Raw genomic sequence first — 20,772 nt, 5'->3', positions numbered from 1 at the left:
ATTAAACAAGTTATTATTCAATCTATTCAAGCGAATTCAATTCCGTCATCCCCAATTAAACAAGTTATTATTCAATTCATTCAAACGAATTCAATTCCGTCATCCAAATAAGCTAGATTACTAAAACCGAAAACCAATTCCATAATTCTAGCTAGATTACTGAAACCGATAACCGAACCAAAACCAAACAAAAAAACCCGAGTTCACACCCTTTTATTACCCCTTACTACCCACGCCATTAAACACACACAATAACCCTCTCAAAAAAATTGGCGGCAACACACACACACACCATTACTTCTAGGTTTCATCCACACTCTCCGCCGTGCCCCGCCACGCTCCGCCACAATGTTCGGAGCTCCGGCATCCTCCTCCCCGTTCGGCACTCCGTCCTCCACCCCGGCGTTCGGCACACCGTCCTCCACCCCTGCATTTGGCACACCGTCATCAACGCCGGCGTTCGGCACACCGTCCTCAACGCCGGCGTTCGGAACGCCGTCAACGTCGTCGTTCGCCACCGGCTTCGGTACCTCACTGTTTTCCTCTCCGTTCTCTCAACAACAACAGCCGCAAACGACGCCGTTTCAGCAGCAGAGTTCTAGTCCGTTTGGATTTTCGACTCCGTTTACGGCAACGACTCAGGCGAATAATAATCTGTTTGGACAGACGACGCCCGCTGCGACGCCGTTTAATGCTCAGTTGACTACTCAGATGGCTCCTGTTGCTCCGCTTCCGTTCTCTCTTGCCGATCGAGATATTCAGGTGTGTGTGTGTAACTAAACCCTAACCCTAATTGTTAAATTAACTGTCTGAATTATTCAATTAAGTGTTTGAGTTAGTGTACTTATGAGTATACTTGTTTTTTGTGACTCTTAGAAGTCCAAACCCTAACCCTAACCCTAACCCTAACCCTAACCCTAATTGTTTAATTAACTGTGAATAAGTGAATTTGTATACTTATGATTTGAATTGTTTGTTGTGGCTTTTAACAGGCAATACTTGATGCTTACAAGGATGAAGTTACGAACCCTAAGTATGCTTTTAAGGTTGGGCTTTTTTTTCTCACTGTGTGATCAAGTTTATGTATAAATGTACACATTATATGTACATTTTGTGTTTTCAGAGAATTGTTTGACACTATCACATTGAATAAGTGAATAAGTATTAAGTTAAAACATAGAATGAAGGCTTATTTTTGGTTGTTTTTGAACATGAAAGTTTACAAGATATTTTGTTCTGCAGCACTTGCTGTTTAGTGTGACTGAGCCACAATTTAGGGCAAAGCCTGCTGGTGTATCGGATGTAAGTTTATTAGTATAATTTCTGGTTGGTTTTACATTTTGAATATCTTTAAATATGTTTCTGTTTTTTTTTTTCTATAATTTTGTGTTTTGTTAAGACTGGTGGATAGTTTATGTTTGTCAGATAATGTGGGCAGAGGCAATGGGTAAGCTAGAAGGTATGGAGGCTTCCAACCGTGAACGTCTTTGGCCTCAACTTGTTAAGGGCTTCAAAGATCTTTCTGAACGTCTTAAGGTATCTGATATCAATATGAGTATGGTATTATTTCGAATGCAATCAACTACATATGTGCTTATTTAGGTATGATAGAACAATTATGATTGGGGCTTAATAGCATATTCATATTGATATGAGTATGCTATTATTCTGGTAACTTGGAGGTTTGATGATGCTGCCGGCCCTGAGAATTCGTGTACCCTGTTCGAGCTCGAAAAGAATGTGCCCTTAAGCCTTAACGAAATTGGGTATTTGGCTCACTAAAAGTCTAAACCTAATGCCAAAGGGGTTAATAACTAATATAAACCATAAGAATAGTTTTGTAAGGGGGCCTATGCTGGCGTTTGTATGGATGTAACCGATTAAAAAAAATATTTTACATATACATATCGGGTTTTTTTCATAAAAAACGTGCCCCTTGAAATATCGGGCCCTGGCCGGTGGTCCTCCCTGCCCACCCCCAGGGCCGGCCATGCTAGGATGAACCGTAGATATTGCCATTTTACAGAAGAATTGAGTGACCAAGTTTTCAGGGATGGAAAGTATACGATGTTACACTTACACATTTATAAATATGCGAATCTAGGTTTGCTTTAGTTTATTTTTACACGCGCACACACATATTAGTAATTTTACAAACTACAAAGTGTTAATACTGCAAACAACTAATATCACTGAAACTGGCATTCAGAGTAAAACCTTGATTTTATTAGTTGAAAGTAGTTGGTCTGTTTTTCGAATCGACGTTATAATAGCAGATCACATGGTATGGAAATGGACCTACATTATAATTAAGAGTTACACAGATACAAGTGGTGAATGCATTATATTTAGGATGAGGTAATTTGTGTTAATATGATCATGATTTGGATAATAGGCTTTAAAGATTTTAAGTCAAATTGAACTGACAGTCAGGTTCTCAAAAGTCAAAAGTATCTGCAAGTAGATTGGGCCATGAATCATTGTAGGAAATCTTAGTTTTAAATGCTAGACAAATTTGTAAAGTTACAAACTATAACATTGGAATTTTATCTCTGAAGTTTGATCATTCCCAAACCTAAAATAACTTCCAGAGTTTTGTAATTGTGACCAACAAGAATATACACAAACAGACACACATTTTTTATACTTGAAAGTTGTAACTAGTGTTAGTTTAGTATGTATATATAATATAAAGTATACTAATTTTTAGGCTTTGTGATTTGCAATATACCCACTTAAATATTTAGTTGAGTTGAAAACAACAAAACTCAGTTAGTACTGTATGAACATGGATTCAAACTTACAGAATGCAGGTATTTTACTTATTACTGGTTTCAATATGATAAAACCCAGAAATCAAATTGACAAATTTAGAAGATAATTGGCCTGATTCGAGATAGGCTAGTCTCCATAAACAAAATACCGCTTTTGATTAATAATAACTGAACTGAAATTACAATGAAAAAACAAAGAAATTAATACTAATCCTAAGGCAGTTACTAGCTAAAACTGATTAAAAACTTCCCCACTACTTTCCCTCCATTAATTTCTCTTGATTTAATAATTTAAGCGGGGACTTGAATATGTGACTTGACCCGTTTACCCTTACGAATATAGACTCGAACCGGGTTCCTATCACAATATTTGTCGGTAATCAGATTAATCGGTTACCATTTGCAACATTGTGTTCTTCTGTTATTCTTTCTTACCGATTTACCCCTGCATTTATATTTTATAAGAAACAACCCTTACAGTTTAGAGACCAACGAGCTTTATTTTAGGCTCAAGCTCGGCTTTCTCGAGCCGATTTCGAGCTTTTCCTAAGCCGCTCGGGTCGTTTGCACCCCTACATTTATATTTCATAAGAAACAACCCTTACAGCTTAGAGATGTCAAAACAAGCGGGTTAGGTAGTGTGTATCTCGGCTAATGATTTTTTTTAACATGTGTACAACCAGGTTTGTTGACGTGTACAACCCCGAAGAGCACTCATGGTGCGAGATGAAAAACGGATGCGTGATGGTGACTGCTCACGCCGTAGTGGGAAAAAAGCTATTTTGTATGGAATGGAAAAACCAACGAAAACTCGCCATTTTCAACCCTGAAGATAACTCATGGAAGATGGTCGGGGTCCCGGTTATTGGAAGCTCGAGTGTCGGGTTTCGGTTTGGTATAATTGAAGATAAACTATTGCTTTTTTCACTTGAAGAAGAACAAGGAGGATTCAACACACTTTTGTATGACCCAACTGCGACTCCTGGGTCCGAATGGCAAGTTTCGAAGATTAAACCGTCTGGTTTATGTTTGTGTTGTGTCACAATTAAGGCGTAATGATTGATTGACCATTAAGGTTTATAAAATTATTGATTTGAATGTGTTGTTTTGTAAGAATAAGGGATTTTGGTTATGTTTTAGAACTTGAAAGGAAGTTGTTAATGTGGTTATTCTTAGATTTGTTTGAACAGAAGTTGCTGTTGATGTGGTGATAAATGGATTTGTTTTGAGTTGTTTCGGTCCTGTTTACGTTCGTTTGGTGTTATTTTCAACTAGCGGGTTTACTAACGGGTCAAAACGAGTGATTACTATTTAACACGATAACATAATTACATGAAACAAATTATTATTTTACGTTCGTTCGTTGTTCATTTGGTGTTATTTTCAACTAGCGGGCTTACTAACATGTCAAAACGAGTGATCACTATTTAACACGATAACATGATTACATGAACTAAATTATTATAACATGTAATTAATATTCTACTTAACTAAGACGATTTTAAGAAGTTGTATTCGTCTAGATGATTATTATAATATTTAATTAATATTCTACTTAACTAAGACGATTTTAAGAAGTTGTATTCGTATAGATGCATTTTATTTTACGTTTGTTTGGTGTATTTTTCAACTAGCTGTCAAGACGAGTGATCACCATTTAACACGATAACATGATTACATGAACTAAATTATTATAATATCTAATATTTAATTAATATTCTACTTAACTAAGAAGATTTTAAGAAGCTGTATTCGTCTAGATGCATTTTGAGTAAGACGATTCTAAGAAGTTGTATTCGTCGAGATGCCACACACACACACACCCCAATGCACCGTTTCTTCTAGCTCACCATCCACACTCTACGCCGTGCTCCGCCACAATGTCCGGAGCTCCGGCGTCTTCCTCCGATTTCAGCACTCCATCCACCACACCGTCATCCATCCCAGCCGTCGACACACCGTCAATCTCCTCCACTCCGTTCTCTCAACAACAACAACAGCCGCAAACGGCGTCGTTTCAGGAGCAGAGTTCACGTCCGTTTGGATTTTCGACCTGATATGAACTGATTTTTTTTTAATATAGCTAGGGGTCTAAAATCTTAAAAAATATTCCGTCCCAACAAAAAATTCCTGGGTCGTGAAACCAGAAAATTGGGATATGTCTAGGAATTATCTAAAGGTCGTGAAACCATAACATTGGGTGTCTGAAGTGTACTAGTTAGATACATGGAAAAAAGTTTACGTGAATGTAATAGAACCGATCAACGGTCCAGATATGTGGACTCCCTCTCAGTGTTTAACAAAACTGATTCCACCTAAACATCATAAGCATGTTTGATTTGCAAATGTTTAATCATGCAATGGTATTAATTGCGGATGTTTAACTTCTAAAACTCAAATTTGTTTATAGATTGAAAGGCCTAAAAAGAAGAGGAAGAAGGCATTTGGAGAAAATGAGGTTGAAGTTGTGTTTTCATCGCGAGGAGGAATTGTAGAAGTTGCAAGGGTCAAGATGAGAATGAGGGTTCGGAAGCTGCTGCAACACAAGGGGCGTCAATGCCAAGTCAAGATGCATAGTGGATTTATGATGTTTTTGTTAAGACAATGTTGTGATGTTCGGTCGTTAAGACAATGTTATGATGTTTGTGTTTATGATGTATGGCTTTGTATGGGTGTTTATGTTATGTTAAGATGTTTCTTTTTTAATTGCGTACATGTTTTGACACTATGTAGCTATTTTTCATTTATATGTGCAGCCTTGTTGCATTGCAAAATCAAATGTAACAAAGAAAAGTAACTAAATATTTTATTAGAGTCAAACTAAAAGTTAAATATTACAAATAACGCTAATACACATATAGGGGCTGTTTGACAACTTCTGAATGGTTAAGTGTTGAACCAGCTAGAGGTCTGAACCATTAAGAGCTGGTATAATGCTTAACCTTTCAGAGACAAATGTCTGACCAATTCAGATTAAAGGTCTTAACCATCCAGACTCTGTATAATACTTAAACATTCAGAGGCAAATGTCTAAACCATTCAGACATCTGCTCACGAAACAAACAGTCTGAACCATTAAGTGCTGAACAAGTAAGAGATCTGAACCATTTGGCGGCGCAACTTGTTGCCCGACTACCTGCTAGTGCTTTGTAATTGCCCTTTTTTGTGTGGAATGATATTGTTATGATTTTTATCAAAAAAAAAAAAAAAAAAGAACATTTGAAATTCTTAACAACCCCTTAGTCAAATCAAAAGTCAAACATCACAAACTACTCTATTTGCAGAACTTGTTTTTCAACCTCATCAACTTCAAACACGACTAACAAAATACAAAGTTGTACAACTAGTAAGATATGAATCAACAAAATATGTTAACATTATATATACATCCATTTGATGTTTAAAACAAAAAAAAATATTAAATACAAATACAAATTACATATAGCTGCTATTAGCAATTGAAATAACTAGTTTTAACAAATAAATTATTTGTTTCCCAAACAATATTAATAGTATGTACATCGGTTTGTTTGCTTTTAGTTTTTTCCCCCAACCGAAAGCTGAACCAATTCAAACTAGATACATGGTCTAACTGAACCGAATTCAACCAACTTATTCAGTTTCATTATCCGATTAAACAAGTTATTATTCAATTTATTCAAGCGAATTCAATTCCGTCATCCCCGATTAAACAAGTCATTATTCAATTTATTCAAGCGAATTCAACTCCGTCATCCAAATAAGCTTAGATTACTAAAACCGAAAACCAATTCCATAATTCTAAAATAAGCTAGATTACTAAAACCGATAACCGAACCAAAACCAAACAAAAAAACCCGAGTTCACACCCTTTTATTACCCCTTACTACCCACGCCATTAACCACACACAATAACCCTCTCAAAAAAAAAAAAATTGGCGGCAACACACACACACGCCATTACTTCTAGGTTAAATCCACACTCTCCGCCGTGCTCCGCCACGCTCCGCCACAATGTTCGGAGCTCCGGCATCCTCCTCCCCATTCGGCACTCCGTCCTCCACCCCGGCGTTCGGCACACCGTCCTCCACTCCTGCATTTGGCACACCGTCATCAACGCCGGCGTTCGGCACACCGTCCTCAACGCCGGCGTTCGGAACGCCGTCAACGTCGTCGTTCGCCACCGGCTTCGGTACCTCACTGTTTTCCTCTCCGTTCTCACAACAACAACAGCCGCAAACGACGCCGTTTCAGCAGCAGAGTTCTAGTCCGTTTGGATTTTCGACTCCGTTTACGGCAACGACTCAGGCGAATAATAATCTGTTTGGACAGACGACGCCTGCTGCGACGCCGTTTAATGCTCAGTTGACTACTCAGATGGCTCCTGTTGCTCCGCTTCCGTTCTCTCTTGCCGATCGAGATATTCAGGTGTGTGTGTAACTAAACCCTAACCCTAATTGTTGAATTAACTGTCTGAGTTATTCAATTAAGTGTTTGAATTCGTGTACTTTTGAGTTTACTTGTTTTTTGTGACTTTTAGAAGTCCAAACCCAAACCCTAACCCTAACCCTAACCCTAAACCTAATTGTTTAATTAAATGTGAATAAGTGAATTAGTATACTCATGGTTTGAGTTGTTTGTTGTGGCTTTTAACAGGCGATACTTGATGCTTACAAGGATGAAGTTACGAACCCTAAGTATGCTTTTAAGGTTGGACTTTTTTTTTCTCACTGTGTGATCATGTTTATGTATAAATGTACACATTATATGTACATTTTCTGTTTTCAGAGAATTGTTTGACACTATCACATTGAATAAGTGAATAAATATTAAGTTATAACATAGAATGATGGCTTATTTTTGGTTGTTTTGAACATGAAAGTTTACAAGATATTTTGTTCTGCAGCACTTGCTGTTTAGTGTGACTGAGCCACAATTTAGGGCAAAGCCTGCTGGTGTATCGGATGTAAGTTTATTAGTATAATTTCTGGTTGGTTTTACATTTTGAATATCTTTAAACATGTTTCTGTTTTTTTGTTCTATAATTTTGTGTTTTGTTAAGACTGGCGGATAGTTTATGTTTGTCAGATAATGTGGGCAGAGGCAATGGGTAAGCTAGAAGGTATGGAGGCTTCCAACCGTGAACGTCTTTGGCCTCAACTTGTTAAGGGCTTCAAAGATCTTTCTGAACGTCTTAAGGTATCTGATATCATTATGAGTATGCTATTATTTCGAATGCAATCAACTACATATGTGCTTATTCAGGTATGATAGAACAATTATGTTTGGGGCTTAATAGCATATTCATATTAATATATGCTATTATTCTGGTAACTTGGAGGTTTGATGATGCTAGGATGAACCGTAGATATTGCCATTTTACAGAAGAATTGAGTGACCAAGTTTTCAGGGATGGAAAATATACGATGTGACACATTTATAAATATGCGAATCTAGGTTTGCTTTTGTTTATTTTTACACGCACACACACATATTAAAAAATTTACAAACTACAAAGTGTTAATACTGCAAACAACTAATATCACTGAAACTGGCATTCAGAGTAAAACCTTGATTTTATTAGTTGAAAGTAGTTGGTCTGTTTTTTTGAATCGACGTTATAATAGCAGATCACATGGTACGGAAATGGACCTACATTATAATTAAGAGTTACGCAGATACAAGTGGTAAACGCATTATATTTAGGATGAGGTAATTTGTGTTAATATGATCATGATTTGGAAAATAGGCTTTAAAGATTTTAAGTCAAATTGAACGGACAGTCAGGTTCTTAAAAGTATTTGCAAGTGGATTGGGCCATGAATCATTGTAGGAAATCTTAGTTATAAATGCTAGACAAATTTGTAAAGTTACAAACTATAACATTGAAATTTTATCTCTGAAGTTTGATCATTCCCAAACCTAAATAACTTCCAGAGTTTTGTAATTGTGACCAACAAGAATATACACAAACAGACACACATTTTTTTATAATTGAAAGTTGTAACTAGTGTTAGTTTAGTATGTTAAAGAGTATTGTACAATATTGCTTATCGTACATTACGTACGCTTTAATCTCAGCCGTCAGATCATCTTCCCGCATTTTAAAATCGCATGTTGTTTTTTTTATAACAATTTCGCATGTGATAATTTTTGATGAATTCACATTTTGTTTTTTTTTTGTACCAATTTCGCATGTGATAATTTTGATGAAATATCATCTTGTTTTTTTTTTTTTATAACAATTTCGCATGTGATAATTTTTGATAAATTCGCATGTTGTTTTTTGTACCAATTTCGCATGTGATAATTTTGATGAAATAGCATGTTGTTTTTTTGTAACAATTTCGCATGTGGTAATTTTGATGAAATCGCATGTTAAAAAACCAACATGCGAAATTGTTACAAAAAAACAACATGCGAATTCAATGCGGGAAGATGATCGGACGGCTGAGATTGTAGCGTACGTAATGTACGATAAGGGCATTTGTACGATAACCGGCCTCTATATAATATAAAGTATACTAATTTTTAGGCTTTGTAATTTGCAATATACCCACTTAAATATTTAGTTGAGTTGAAAACAACAAAACTCAGTTAGTACTGTATGAACATGGATTCAAACTTACAGAATGCAGGTATTTTACTTATTACTGGTTTCAATATTTGTCGGTAATCAGATTAATCGGTCACCATTTGCAACATTGAGCTCTTCTGTTATTCTTTCTTACCGATTTACCCTAGTTGAACTAGCTGATTCTTTCCAGTTATGAATTGTGGTTACAAGCTTTTAATTAAATTCTAATTTAGATATTGAAATTTTATGCAGCTTCAAGATGAAGTCATAGTTTCAGATGCTGAGAGATTGCAAATGACTCAAACTAATGTGAAAGTGGTATAAACATCTATTCTTCATTTCCAACATGTGGGCTTTTTACTGTGCCCAAAAACGACGTTTTAGCAACATATTAACGCTTCACTTTTACAGCTTCAAAGACATTTTCAAGCTGATACTTTTCCTAGGATAGAGAGATTGAGACAATCAGAAAAGGCTTTGCAAAGGCGCCTCTTAAGGGTAAATGTTTGCATGTTTTTTTATGGTGTACAAGATGGGCGGGTCAAGTAACGGGTGAAAACGGGCACATGTTGAAACAGACCATCTTTTAGTACGGACTGAAACAAGTGGCACGATGAAACAGTTATTTGACCCTAAATTTTCAGGGGTGATTTCACATATATCTTTCTAGAAGTTTGAAATCTTATATATATCCCTCTAAACTACGTCTAATCATATTTTTTCTTTTTAAAAAACTAAAAATTGACCCCTTCATAAACAACTGGTATGCTATGCAGTTAATATCGGTGATCGGTCCCCATGTCAAATATTGGTGTCAAACTAAGTAGCATTGGAACGGGTACGGGATCGGGGTACGGGGACGATACGGGAACGAGAAACGGCAAAACTTAAAATTCCAAGATACGGGTACGGCAATAAAAAATATAAAAAAATAAAAATACATTAAACAAATTCCAAAAATACTACATCTTCCAAAGGTAATTAATTATCAATAATCAAATCATTTTCAAATTCCGGTTCATCTAGTGAGAGATCGGCAATCGATAGAGAATTAGAGATGATGAGACTTGAGAGTTTAGAGATTAGAGAAGTCGAATATGATAGGTCTATTTATTTAATGGCCAGTTGTGGAATTTCAAAGGGTAAAAACCCTAAAAATAAATGGAAACGGGCTGGATACTTCTACCAGATACGTCCCCGACATTGAAAATGTTTAGGAAACGTCCCCGACGAGCACCCATGGTGTTTCCGTCCCCGACAAGTACCCGAGACGGGTACGGCCACATAAATGGAGTCCCCGTGCTACATAGGTGTCAAATATCGGTCAGAATATCGGCACCGATATTATCGGCAATATTGACCAATATTTGACCGATATAACGATACATCACCGATTTTGAAGATATCAGTACCTATCTTCTTAGTTCTAGCATTCGTCTTTTTTCTTATTGCTGCCATTAGTGTTTTAAGTCTTAATTGTTAATTGTTAGTGTTTTAAGTCCTAATCAGTTCATACTTGCTACAATTATTAGTGTTTTGCAAGTTGCAAAAGGTTAATTTGTTAATGGCAGGAGAGCATACTGAATTGTTAGTGTTAAGTTGCTATATATGTAAATTCTGCATGATATTAAAATTATCGATATCCCACCGATATCTCACTGAGATAACCTATATCTCAAATATTGGTCCTTGACTGATGTCCAATATTTTACCGTATTAACTGCATAGCTGGTATGTTTGAGATGAAACATAACTCAAATTGACACATTTATAAACAAACAGGTCGATAATGCCTAGTGGTGTAAACAAGCCCGGAGGCTCGAGAGCTACTCGTGATCGGCTCGGTTAAAAGCTCGAACGAGTCGAGCCTTAACGAGCCTGAGCCCGAGCTCGAGCCTGAAATAGAGCTCGTTTAGTTATCGAGCCCGAGCTCGAGCCTGAAATACAAAGCTCGCTTAGGCTCGCGAGCCCAAACGAGCCAAAACAAGATTTTAGTTCTTTATATATATAATTTAATAATGATGATGATAACATAGGTGAGCCGAGCTTTGGCTCACTTAATCGCTGTTGAAACGAGCTTGAGCCGAGCTTTTAGCTCATTTGAGGTTGTTCTCGAAATAGCTCGAGCCGAGCTCGAGCTTTGGGTTTTACTCGCGAGCCGAGCTCGAGCTCAGAGAAGTAGGCTCGAACCGAGCCAAGCTCGAGCTCGAGCTTTATGAAGACATAACGAGCCGAGCTCGAGCCTAGTCGGGCTCGGCTCGACTCTTGTTTTCGAATTGTTTTTTCTTGTATGATTATTTTTTAATTATTCTTTTTTTTTTACTTTCAAAAGTTGATGAGAATACTGGAAGCATTAGAGGCCAAAGGTTTTCGGTTGCCTTTGACTAAAGGAGAAGTTGAACTTGCTGAGAAGTTGATTACAATAATCAGACAGGTTGGTATTCACCTTTCCAGTTTCATCTACAAGCTTTTTAATGGTGTTTGGCTTGAATTTACAAAAATACCCTTGCAGTTAAAAGGATCTGGAGCTGAACTGTCTAGAAGGGTTCAGAATCTGCTGACTGTAGCTCGGGTTCAAACAAATGTGAATGGTGGTGCTTCTGTGTATATACCGGGATCAACTAAAATAGATGAACAGAGTCTTGCTGATATGCACGAGGTACTTGTAATTTTTCGATTATAGATAAGCAGTACTTTGATGACGATCGTAAAAAGATGCCTTTTTTGGGTAAAATAGGGGGTTGACTAGTGGTCAAATGTCAAAACATGTTTGGGCTAAAAAATTGAAATTGACTAATCATTAATATGGGTCAGGATGGGTAGGGTTGACCGGTCAAAACACCTTTTTTATACATAAATGCTGTTTCGAATATGTTTTCAAATTGCAAGATTAAAATGATAATATGATCTTTATGAATAGAATAATTTACAACATTTTAAGCATTTAGATTAAATTTGGGTGGTGGTCTGTGTAAACGAGCCGGGCTGAGCCCTAGCTCGACTAGGCTCTAGCTCGGCTCGTCATGTTTTTATGAAGCTCGAGCTCGGCTCGGTTCGAGCCTACTTATTTGAGCTCGAGCTTGGCTCAACCCGGCTTGAGCTATTTTGATTTTGAGAACCTCAAAACGAGCTAAAAGCTCGGCTCGAGCTCTCTTCCATATCACTTAAATGAGCCAAAACTCTGCTCGAGCTCGATTCGCCACTGTGATCATCATTTTTGTTATATTATATATAAATAACTTGAATTTTATTTGGGCGAGTCTAAACGAGCTTTGTATTTCAGGCTCGAGCTCATGCTCGGTAACTAAACGAGTTCTAATCCAGGCTCGAGCGCTTGTGCTTGTTAAGGCTCGGCCCGTTCAAGCTTTTAACCGAGCCTGTCACGAGTAGCTCTCGAGCCTCAGAGCTTGTTTACACCCCTAGTTTTGATAACCAAGTGGTCTTAATGAACAAAGTCGTAATACTTGGATATGTTCCACATTATCCGTTTTTTATTTGTATTTATTAACGCAAATTAGATAGTTGACACATAATTAAAGGGTATGTTTAAATATTAGTTTGAAATGAAATGAAACGATTTATAAAATGTTACTTTAGGTTCTAACCAGCCCTTTTCATCCAGGCTCGAGCTCATGCTCGGTAACTAAACGAGTTCTAATCCAGGCTCGAGCGCTTGTGCTTGTTAAGGCTCGGCCCGTTCAAGCTTTTAACCGAGCCTGTCACGAGTAGCTCTCGAGCCTCAGAGCTTGTTTACACCCCTAGTTTTGATAACCAAGTGGTCTTAATGAACAAAGTCGTAATACTTGGATATGTTCCACATTATCCATTTTTTTGGTATTTATTAACGCAAATTAGATAGTTGACACATAATTAAAGGGTATGCTTAAATATTAGTTTGAAATGAAATGAAACGATTTATAAAATGTTACTTTAGGTTCTACAAAAGCAAACGGAAGCTGTTGCTAGGCTGGGAAACGTGTTGAAACGCGACATAAGAGATATGGAGATTATAATGGCCGAGGACACTCAAATGGCAGACGTGTAGAGTCGTAATGTTGTATTTTGATTTTTTTTTTTCAGAAGTGAAAGTGAGGTTTATTGTAGTAGTTTTATTTTGTTGGTGAAATAAACCTTTTTGATTTTCGTGTTATTCAAACAAACATGTTGGTAACATTTAAAACTCTAGTTTCAAAGACTATACATCACATGAGACTTGTGCTCGAGTAGAACTTTTTTTTTATAAGTAAATGAGTTGTGGTTCTCGCATGAACCCTACCCATCCCAAATATGCATCTAAATCCATAGAGTAATCGTCCCCTTAGCTGTGTAACACAAATATTGCATCAGAAAGTGTCCGCTAGGTGAATAACGCCCACAAAAAACGAATTTCATCATCATCATACTTAGTAAATCCGACCAATAGCAAAGCTAAGGTAGGGTCTGAGGATGATAAGATGTAGATAGCCTTACCTCTACCCTGTAGGAATAGAGAGACTGTTTCTAGTGAGACCCTCGGCGCTCTCTTTTCTTTGTCAAATTCCGTCTTACCAAACAAAACTGACTTCTTACCAATCCGCGAAGAGTTGTGAGGCTGGACCAAGTACGAAGAATGAATCTATATCTGTGCACGGAAGGGCCGGCAAATCCTGCTGCAGCTGCACGAGCTTTTCCTGTGTGCCACAAATGCCCTCCGAACGAAGAAGAATCCTAGAACAAAATGAGAAGTAGCTAACCAACTTCTAGGAGATACATGATTGACTCCATTGGACCCGACCAAAAGAAATGAATTTAAGAAAATTAAATGATGACCAGCAATGAGAAGAAAGAATTGTCAATGGCAGGCTTGAAGATTTCCTAATAAAATTAGTCGATTTAGGGACTATCCGAGTAACAACTTGTCAAATTAGCTAAGGTTTTTTTTTTTTTTTTTTTTTTTTTTTTTTTTTTTTTTTTTTTTTAACAAAATTTGATTGTTTTTAGAAAATTTTAAGCATGGAAAATACACCTTTGGTAACTTTGAGTAAATTACATGCGGTGTCCTTTACGTTTGCATCAAATTACAACCGGTGTCCTTTATCTAAAAAAATTACAGGCTCTGTCCTTTATGTTACCGGTTTTTAACACGTTATGTCCTTTAGACCTAACCTAGTTAAGTTTTTTTAGTTAAGTCTTACTATGTGCCTCTCACATGAGGGAAACATGGTCTTTTCATCTCAATTCAACCTGAATTATATTTTTGTTTGGATTAATTGAAAATTTTAAATATTTTACTTTGATTTTATAATTTAAATTCCACACCATGCATTATATTTTTGTTTGGATTAATTAAAAAAAGGAGCGATCGACCGAAAAAATAAAGGGGATAAAAGAGATTTATTTTTTTCGACTTTTTAATATAAAATTGAGATGAAAAGACCATGTTGCCCTCATGTGAGAGGCACATAGTAAGACTTAACTAAAAAAACTTAACTAGGTTAGGTCTAAAGGACATAACGTGTTAAAAACCAGTAACATAAAGGACAGAGCCTGTAATTTCTTTAGCTAAAGGACACCGATTGTAATTTGATGCAAACTCAAAGGACACCGGTTGTAATTTACTCGGTAACTTTTAACGTGTTTCCTTAAAAGATACGATTTAGTTATTTGACCCGTCAGTGATCAAACATAGACGGGTCTAAATTGGCACACCAAGCGTCATGTATATTACTACTTACCCTTCCGATTGGTTTTTTCAGACATCGATGAATGTGCCAGCTCTTCGACAAATGATTGTGAATTTTCCTGTACAAATACTCCAGGAAGTTACAGATGTTCTTGCCCAAATGGATACCTAGTCAATGGAAATTCGTGTATCAAAATACAAGCAAACAATAGAATGAAGACCATACTCATAGGTATGACTATTATATATTATATTATATTATATATATATTGTTAGTGAAAGATGATGAATAGTAATTTTAATTTTATAATAATATATAGCTTTTTATTATTTTTTATTTTTAATAAAATATTTTTTATTTTTTTAAACCATATATTTCCTATACCGTTTTTTTAATAATTCTCTTTTCTTTTTTTTTTAGAACATATATTATCGATTAATTTGATAGTTCTTTAATAATTTACGTTTATAACTTTTTCTAAAAACTTAAGTACGTAGTTATGATTGATTTTTTCTCGGACATTCCGTTATAATTTTTGTTAAAAACGAAATTGTACTTATAATAAAGTATTTATTTGGTATCAAAAAACAGTACGATGATAAACTAAACCGTTCTAATTGTTTGACTTTCTAAACAACATGCTATATATTCAAAGCACGTTTGTTTTACGTTATTATTTGCTCGGTTTCGCCGCAACGTGCGACGACAAAAAAACTAGTTTACATTAAAGTTAAAGCTATTTACTTTGAGTAATACAGATCTTTCTAACATAAACATTTGTTAGGATTAACCTGCTCAAGGTTAATTAAGTTTATGCTACATGAGATAGCAATTTCAACACGATATGATTAAAGGGTCGATTTGGGTTTCAACACGATAGCAATTACAAATCGGTAAATTTAGGTGAACATGTCAACGGTCTATTTTGAATGAAAGCAACTTCCTAATTCTTGATTCAAAGATTATGATTATTCTTGTAATAGTATATTGAGTAACATGCAATTTTACCCCCTGGCTTTAGACCCCGCTGACACTCTTACCCCCTAAATCCAAAATCCTGCTGTCTTGCCCCGGACGAATCCCAATTGGCTCAATCTTACCCCCTGGCACTTAATGCCTTTAACGGTCAACGGTTACAAGTAACAGTCAAAGGGTAAATTTGTCTTTTCCACATCTTTTTACTTAACCCAATCAATTCCAAACCCCTTTAAATGGAACCAGATTTTATCTTACCCCCCAACGTTACTTATCGGCATACCTTACTTCCTTCCAGTGGCGGAGCTTGACCAAAACTTCCGATGGACGGAAAGTCATGGGACCCAATTTATATATTATATAAATATTTAGGCAAAATAATTGGGGGGATCCTTTATAATTTTAAAATTTTTCGATGAAAAATCGGAAATTTTACACTTCTAACCGAAACATTTGGGGGGGGGGGGGGGGTTTGTGCACCCCCGGGTCGAGTATCAACTAAGCTACGCCCCTGCTTCCTTCTCCAGCGATCACCTGAGCTCCATTTTGACGATTTCAAGTTCTGATTAGAAGAATGCCTTCAAACTCGATTATTCGCAACATAATCGGACAGATTTCAGGCATAATCCTAGTTGCAATACTCGATTCTAGCAGCCGATCATTGATACTTGTCATGTGATAGGGTAAAAGATTACAGGGGCTACGATTAGGTTAGGATTATGCTTAGCTTCCATGATTCTTGTATGAAACCTCTTAGGGTTCACTGTTCACAGTCAAGTAGACGCGTAGATTGACTTGAACTGTCCATGGATGATTGTGCATCTGAGTTGAAGTGTCCAATGATGAATGTTAATTGTCTATTGTTTGCTGTTTTTTTGGTAATTGACGTGCGGATGAACTTATCCAGCTCATCTGTGGTGGTCTCCATGTTTGGGCGCCCTTTCCTGAACTTCCATTATCCACCAGGGAATCAGAGGGTTGATTAGTTTTTGATATTAGTAGTATTTTGATGATAACTGTAGGAGTAGTAATCTGATCTTAGTAGTATTTTGAAGTTGATATGTTTGATAGTTATGTAGGATAACTGAAGGATGGATGATTATATTATGGTATATATTTATGTGGGCTAACTTTCAGACTCATGGATGATCATCTTTTGTTATTTTAATGATGTTTTGATATTTAATGATATTTAAATGATCTTATGTTATATATCTTGTGTGGGCTAACTTTAGTTAATTGTAGAATTTGATTATAATTTGATTAACAGTTTCATTAGAATATTTGATTACAGAATGTGATTACAATTTGATTAGTATTACAGTTTCATTAGAATATTTGATTATAGAATGTGATTATAGTTTGATCACTTTTACAGTTAATGATGATCATAGTTTGATTAGGATTACAGTTCACGATGTACACAGTTTGATTAGTATTACAGTTAAGGATGTATTACAGTTTGATTACAGTTTAAGTTTGATTACAGTTTGATTAGGAATATGTTGATTATGATGTGCATTTGTGCATTTGAGTTTGATCACAACATTCTATTACAGTTTTGGAATTAGGATTAGGAATTGATTATATGATATACGCCCCACTGGCGGTATGCGCATATAATGTGTGGGCGCTCGGGGGCAAAAGTGAAAGTGCACTAATTTTAACGTTATTTTACTAATTTCGTGAAAATAACGTTAAAAGAGGAGGATGGTTAATCACGCATCATGTGGTGGCGTTGATAGCCGAAAGACAAGGGAGTACATGCACTAATCGGCCTTTGTCTTAATTGATGAGTGTTATGTGCCTTATGTCCAAGGCTTAATGCAAAACTACTATCGAGCCGGGGGTATCACTGGAAGCAACCTCTCTATTCCTAACGGGTAGAGGTAAGGCTATTCACATCTTACCCTCCTCAGACCCTACCTTAGCATTACTATTGGTGGGATTTACTGAGCATGATGATGATGATGAATTGATTATATGATGTGCATTTCAGTTTTGGAATTAGGATTAGGAATTCATAACAGTTATTGATCACCCTTGGCCATTATAGGTTGATTTTGATTACAGTTGCAGGGTTTGACTTTGCCTGGGTCAACCAAATTAAGGTTTTAACTATCAAAGGTCAAATAGATTAGGCGGGAATGGTAAAGAGTTGTGCAAGGGATAAGATGTTTTCTTGTTACAAAGAACAAAGGGTAATAAGAAAGGGTAAAATGGTCATTTCGCATAACCACTAACAGAACTGATAAGTCATTTAACAGCAGGGGGTAAGATTGAGGCAATTGGGATTCGTCCAGGGGTAGGACATCATCATTTTGGTTTTAGGGGGTAAGAGTGTCAGCGGGGTCTAAAGCCAGGGGGTAAAATTGCATTTAACTCTAGTATATTATTTGTAAGCCATTTACCATATAATCAAACCTTTAAAAAAAGAATAAGAAATTGTACCCTGTTTGTTTCAAGTTTGAACAAGTAGTAAAACTTTAGTCTTCATTTTGAACCCGAAACCATTTTGACCCATTTTCCAACCCTACCATCTCGACACCTCTAGCTATATGTAATACATACTGATCATCTCTACTGGTATTGCAGGTTGTGTCAGTGGTTTAGGAGTTTTGTTGTTACTATTTGTTGCATGGCGGGCATATAAAATCATTAAGAGGTGGAAGAAAGACATGCTCAAGGCTATTTTCTTCAAACGAAACGGCGGTTTACTATTGCAGCAACAAATGTCATCAGGCGACGATGGCAACGTCGAGAAAACTAAACTCTTCACCTCAAAAGAGCTCGAGAATGCCACAGATCACTTCAATGACAACCGAATCTTAGGGCAAGGAGGTCAGGGGACTGTCTACAAGGGAATGCTGACCGACGGGAACATTGTAGCAGTTAAGATGTCAAAAATCAAAGACGAAAGTGAAATAGAACAATTCATCAATGAAGTTGTGATTCTATCACAAATTAACCATCGAAATGTGGTTAAATTACATGGTTTTTGCTTGGAGACAGAAGTCCCTCTCCTCGTGTATGAGTTCATCCCTAACGGAACTCTATATGATTACATACATGATCAAAATGAATATTTCCCTCTAACATGGGAAGTTCGATTAAGAATTGCTACAGAAATTGGTTTTCATTCTTCAGCTGGAACACCAATCTATCATTGGGATATCAAGTCCACAAATAGGGGTGTAAACGAGCCAGGCCGAGCACGAGCTCGAGCTCGGCTCGTCTTGTTTTTGTGAAGCTCGAGCTCGAGCTCGGCTCGATTCGAGCATACTAATTTGAGCTCGAGCTCGACTCGCGAGTAAAACCCAAAGCTCGAGTTCGGCTCGACTCGAGCTATTTTAAGAAAAATCTCAGACGAGCTAAAAACTAGACTCTAGCTCGCTTCAATGTCGCTTAAACGAGCTAAAGATCGGCTCGAGCCCGAGCTCGGCTCGATTCGAGCATATTAATTTGAGCTCGAGCTCGGCTCGCGAGTAAAACCCAAAGCTCGAGTTCGGCTCGACTCGAGCTATTTTAAGAAAAATCTCAGACGAGCTAAAAACTAGACTCTAGCTCGCTTCAGTGTCGCTTAAACGAGCTAAAGATCGGCTCGAGCCCGAGCTCGGCTCGATTCGAGCATATTAATTTGAGCTCGAGCTCGGCTCGCGAGTAAAACCCAAAGCTCGAGTTCGGCTCGACTCGAACTATTTTAAGAACAACCTCAGACAAGATAAAAACTAGACTCCAACTCGCTTCAATGTCGCTTAAACGAGCTAAAGATCGACTCGAGCTCGGTTCGCCAACGTTATCATCATCATTATTATTATATTATATATATTTTTTGTTTGGGCTCGTTTAGGCTCGCGAGCCTAAACGAGCTTTGTATTTCAGGCTCAAGCTCGATAACTAAATGAGCTCTATTTTAGGCTCGAGCACGTTAAAGCTCGGCTCGCTCGAACTTTTAACCGAGCCGATAACAGGGCTCTCGAGCCTCTGGGCTTGTTTACACCCTATCCACAAACATACTCTTAGACGAAAAATTTAGAGCAAAAGTTGCGGATTTCGGGACATCAAGAACACATGACGTTGATCAAACTCATCTCACCACAAAAGTACAAGGCACGTTTGGATACTTAGATCCGGAGTACTTTCAATCAAGCCAGTTTACAGAAAAGAGTGATGTTTACAGCTTCGGAGTGGTTCTGGTGGAGCTATTAACAGGAGAAAAACCTATTGCGTCATTTAAGGTTGGGGAGACACGTAGTTTGGCAACGTATTTTCTGTCGGCGATGGAGGAGAATCGTTTGTCTGAAATCATTGATCCACGTGTGAAGATAGATGGTGAGGAAGGTGGTCAGATTAGAAGATTTGGTGAACTTGCGAAGAGATGTTTGAATTTGGATGGGAGAAAACGACCGAGAATGAAACAAGTAGGGATAGAGTTGGAGCTCATACGAACATCAAACGTAGCACCTGTTGCTGCTGCAACTGAAGAAGTTGAATATGCTAATAGCATTGAAGAAGTTGGGGGTATGGGACACATTGATCATTGGCATTGAATCAGGTCCGATTAGCATCTCATCTTCCTCAGATTCCCATCCTTTGCTGATATGACTGAAGCTGATAATGTTTTATAATGCATTATATTATAATGTTACTATTTTAGGATACTAAAAAATAAAAATAAGATTTTTTTCTCTTAATTTATAGAGTACATTACAACTTTTGTCATTTATGTTTACACCGCGATGTCTTTTAGCGCAAAGGTTTGCAAGTTTTGTGTTTTATGTTTCAAAATCTTGTAAGATTTAAC

At 37.0% G+C, this 20,772-nt stretch overlaps 3 protein-coding genes across 3 annotated transcripts; all 3 read left to right on the top strand.

Moving 5' to 3' along the window:
• The first annotated feature begins 237 nt into the window (after positions 1–237).
• On the top strand, positions 238–4,009 carry LOC110871599 (nuclear pore complex protein NUP54-like). The gene is made up of 5 exons (XM_022120301.2): positions 238–762; positions 993–1,046; positions 1,243–1,302; positions 1,426–1,536; positions 3,458–4,009. The coding sequence occupies exons 1-5, from the start codon at positions 349–351 to the stop codon at positions 3,464–3,466; spliced, it is 648 nt and encodes a 215-aa protein (XP_021975993.1). The 5' UTR covers positions 238–348; the 3' UTR covers positions 3,467–4,009.
• Positions 4,010–6,587: 2,578 nt separating this feature from the next.
• LOC110871598 (nuclear pore complex protein NUP54-like) lies at positions 6,588–13,553 on the top strand. The gene is made up of 9 exons (XM_022120300.2): positions 6,588–7,181; positions 7,410–7,463; positions 7,660–7,719; positions 7,842–7,952; positions 9,583–9,648; positions 9,742–9,828; positions 11,663–11,764; positions 11,843–11,989; positions 13,265–13,553. The coding sequence occupies exons 1-9, from the start codon at positions 6,768–6,770 to the stop codon at positions 13,373–13,375; spliced, it is 1,152 nt and encodes a 383-aa protein (XP_021975992.1). The 5' UTR covers positions 6,588–6,767; the 3' UTR covers positions 13,376–13,553.
• A 1,518-nt stretch (positions 13,554–15,071) lies between these two features.
• Positions 15,072–20,662, top strand: LOC110871597 (wall-associated receptor kinase-like 22). The gene is made up of 4 exons (XM_035976772.1): positions 15,072–15,163; positions 17,802–17,857; positions 18,564–19,146; positions 19,972–20,662. The coding sequence occupies exons 1-4, from the start codon at positions 15,072–15,074 to the stop codon at positions 20,516–20,518; spliced, it is 1,278 nt and encodes a 425-aa protein (XP_035832665.1). The 3' UTR covers positions 20,519–20,662.
• Positions 20,663–20,772: the final 110 nt, after the last annotated feature.

The sequence above is a fragment of the Helianthus annuus genome, chromosome 8 (assembly GCF_002127325.2).
Source record: "Helianthus annuus cultivar XRQ/B chromosome 8, HanXRQr2.0-SUNRISE, whole genome shotgun sequence".
Taxonomy (NCBI): domain Eukaryota; kingdom Viridiplantae; phylum Streptophyta; class Magnoliopsida; order Asterales; family Asteraceae; genus Helianthus; species Helianthus annuus.
This window is presented reverse-complemented; position numbering and strand designations above follow the sequence as displayed.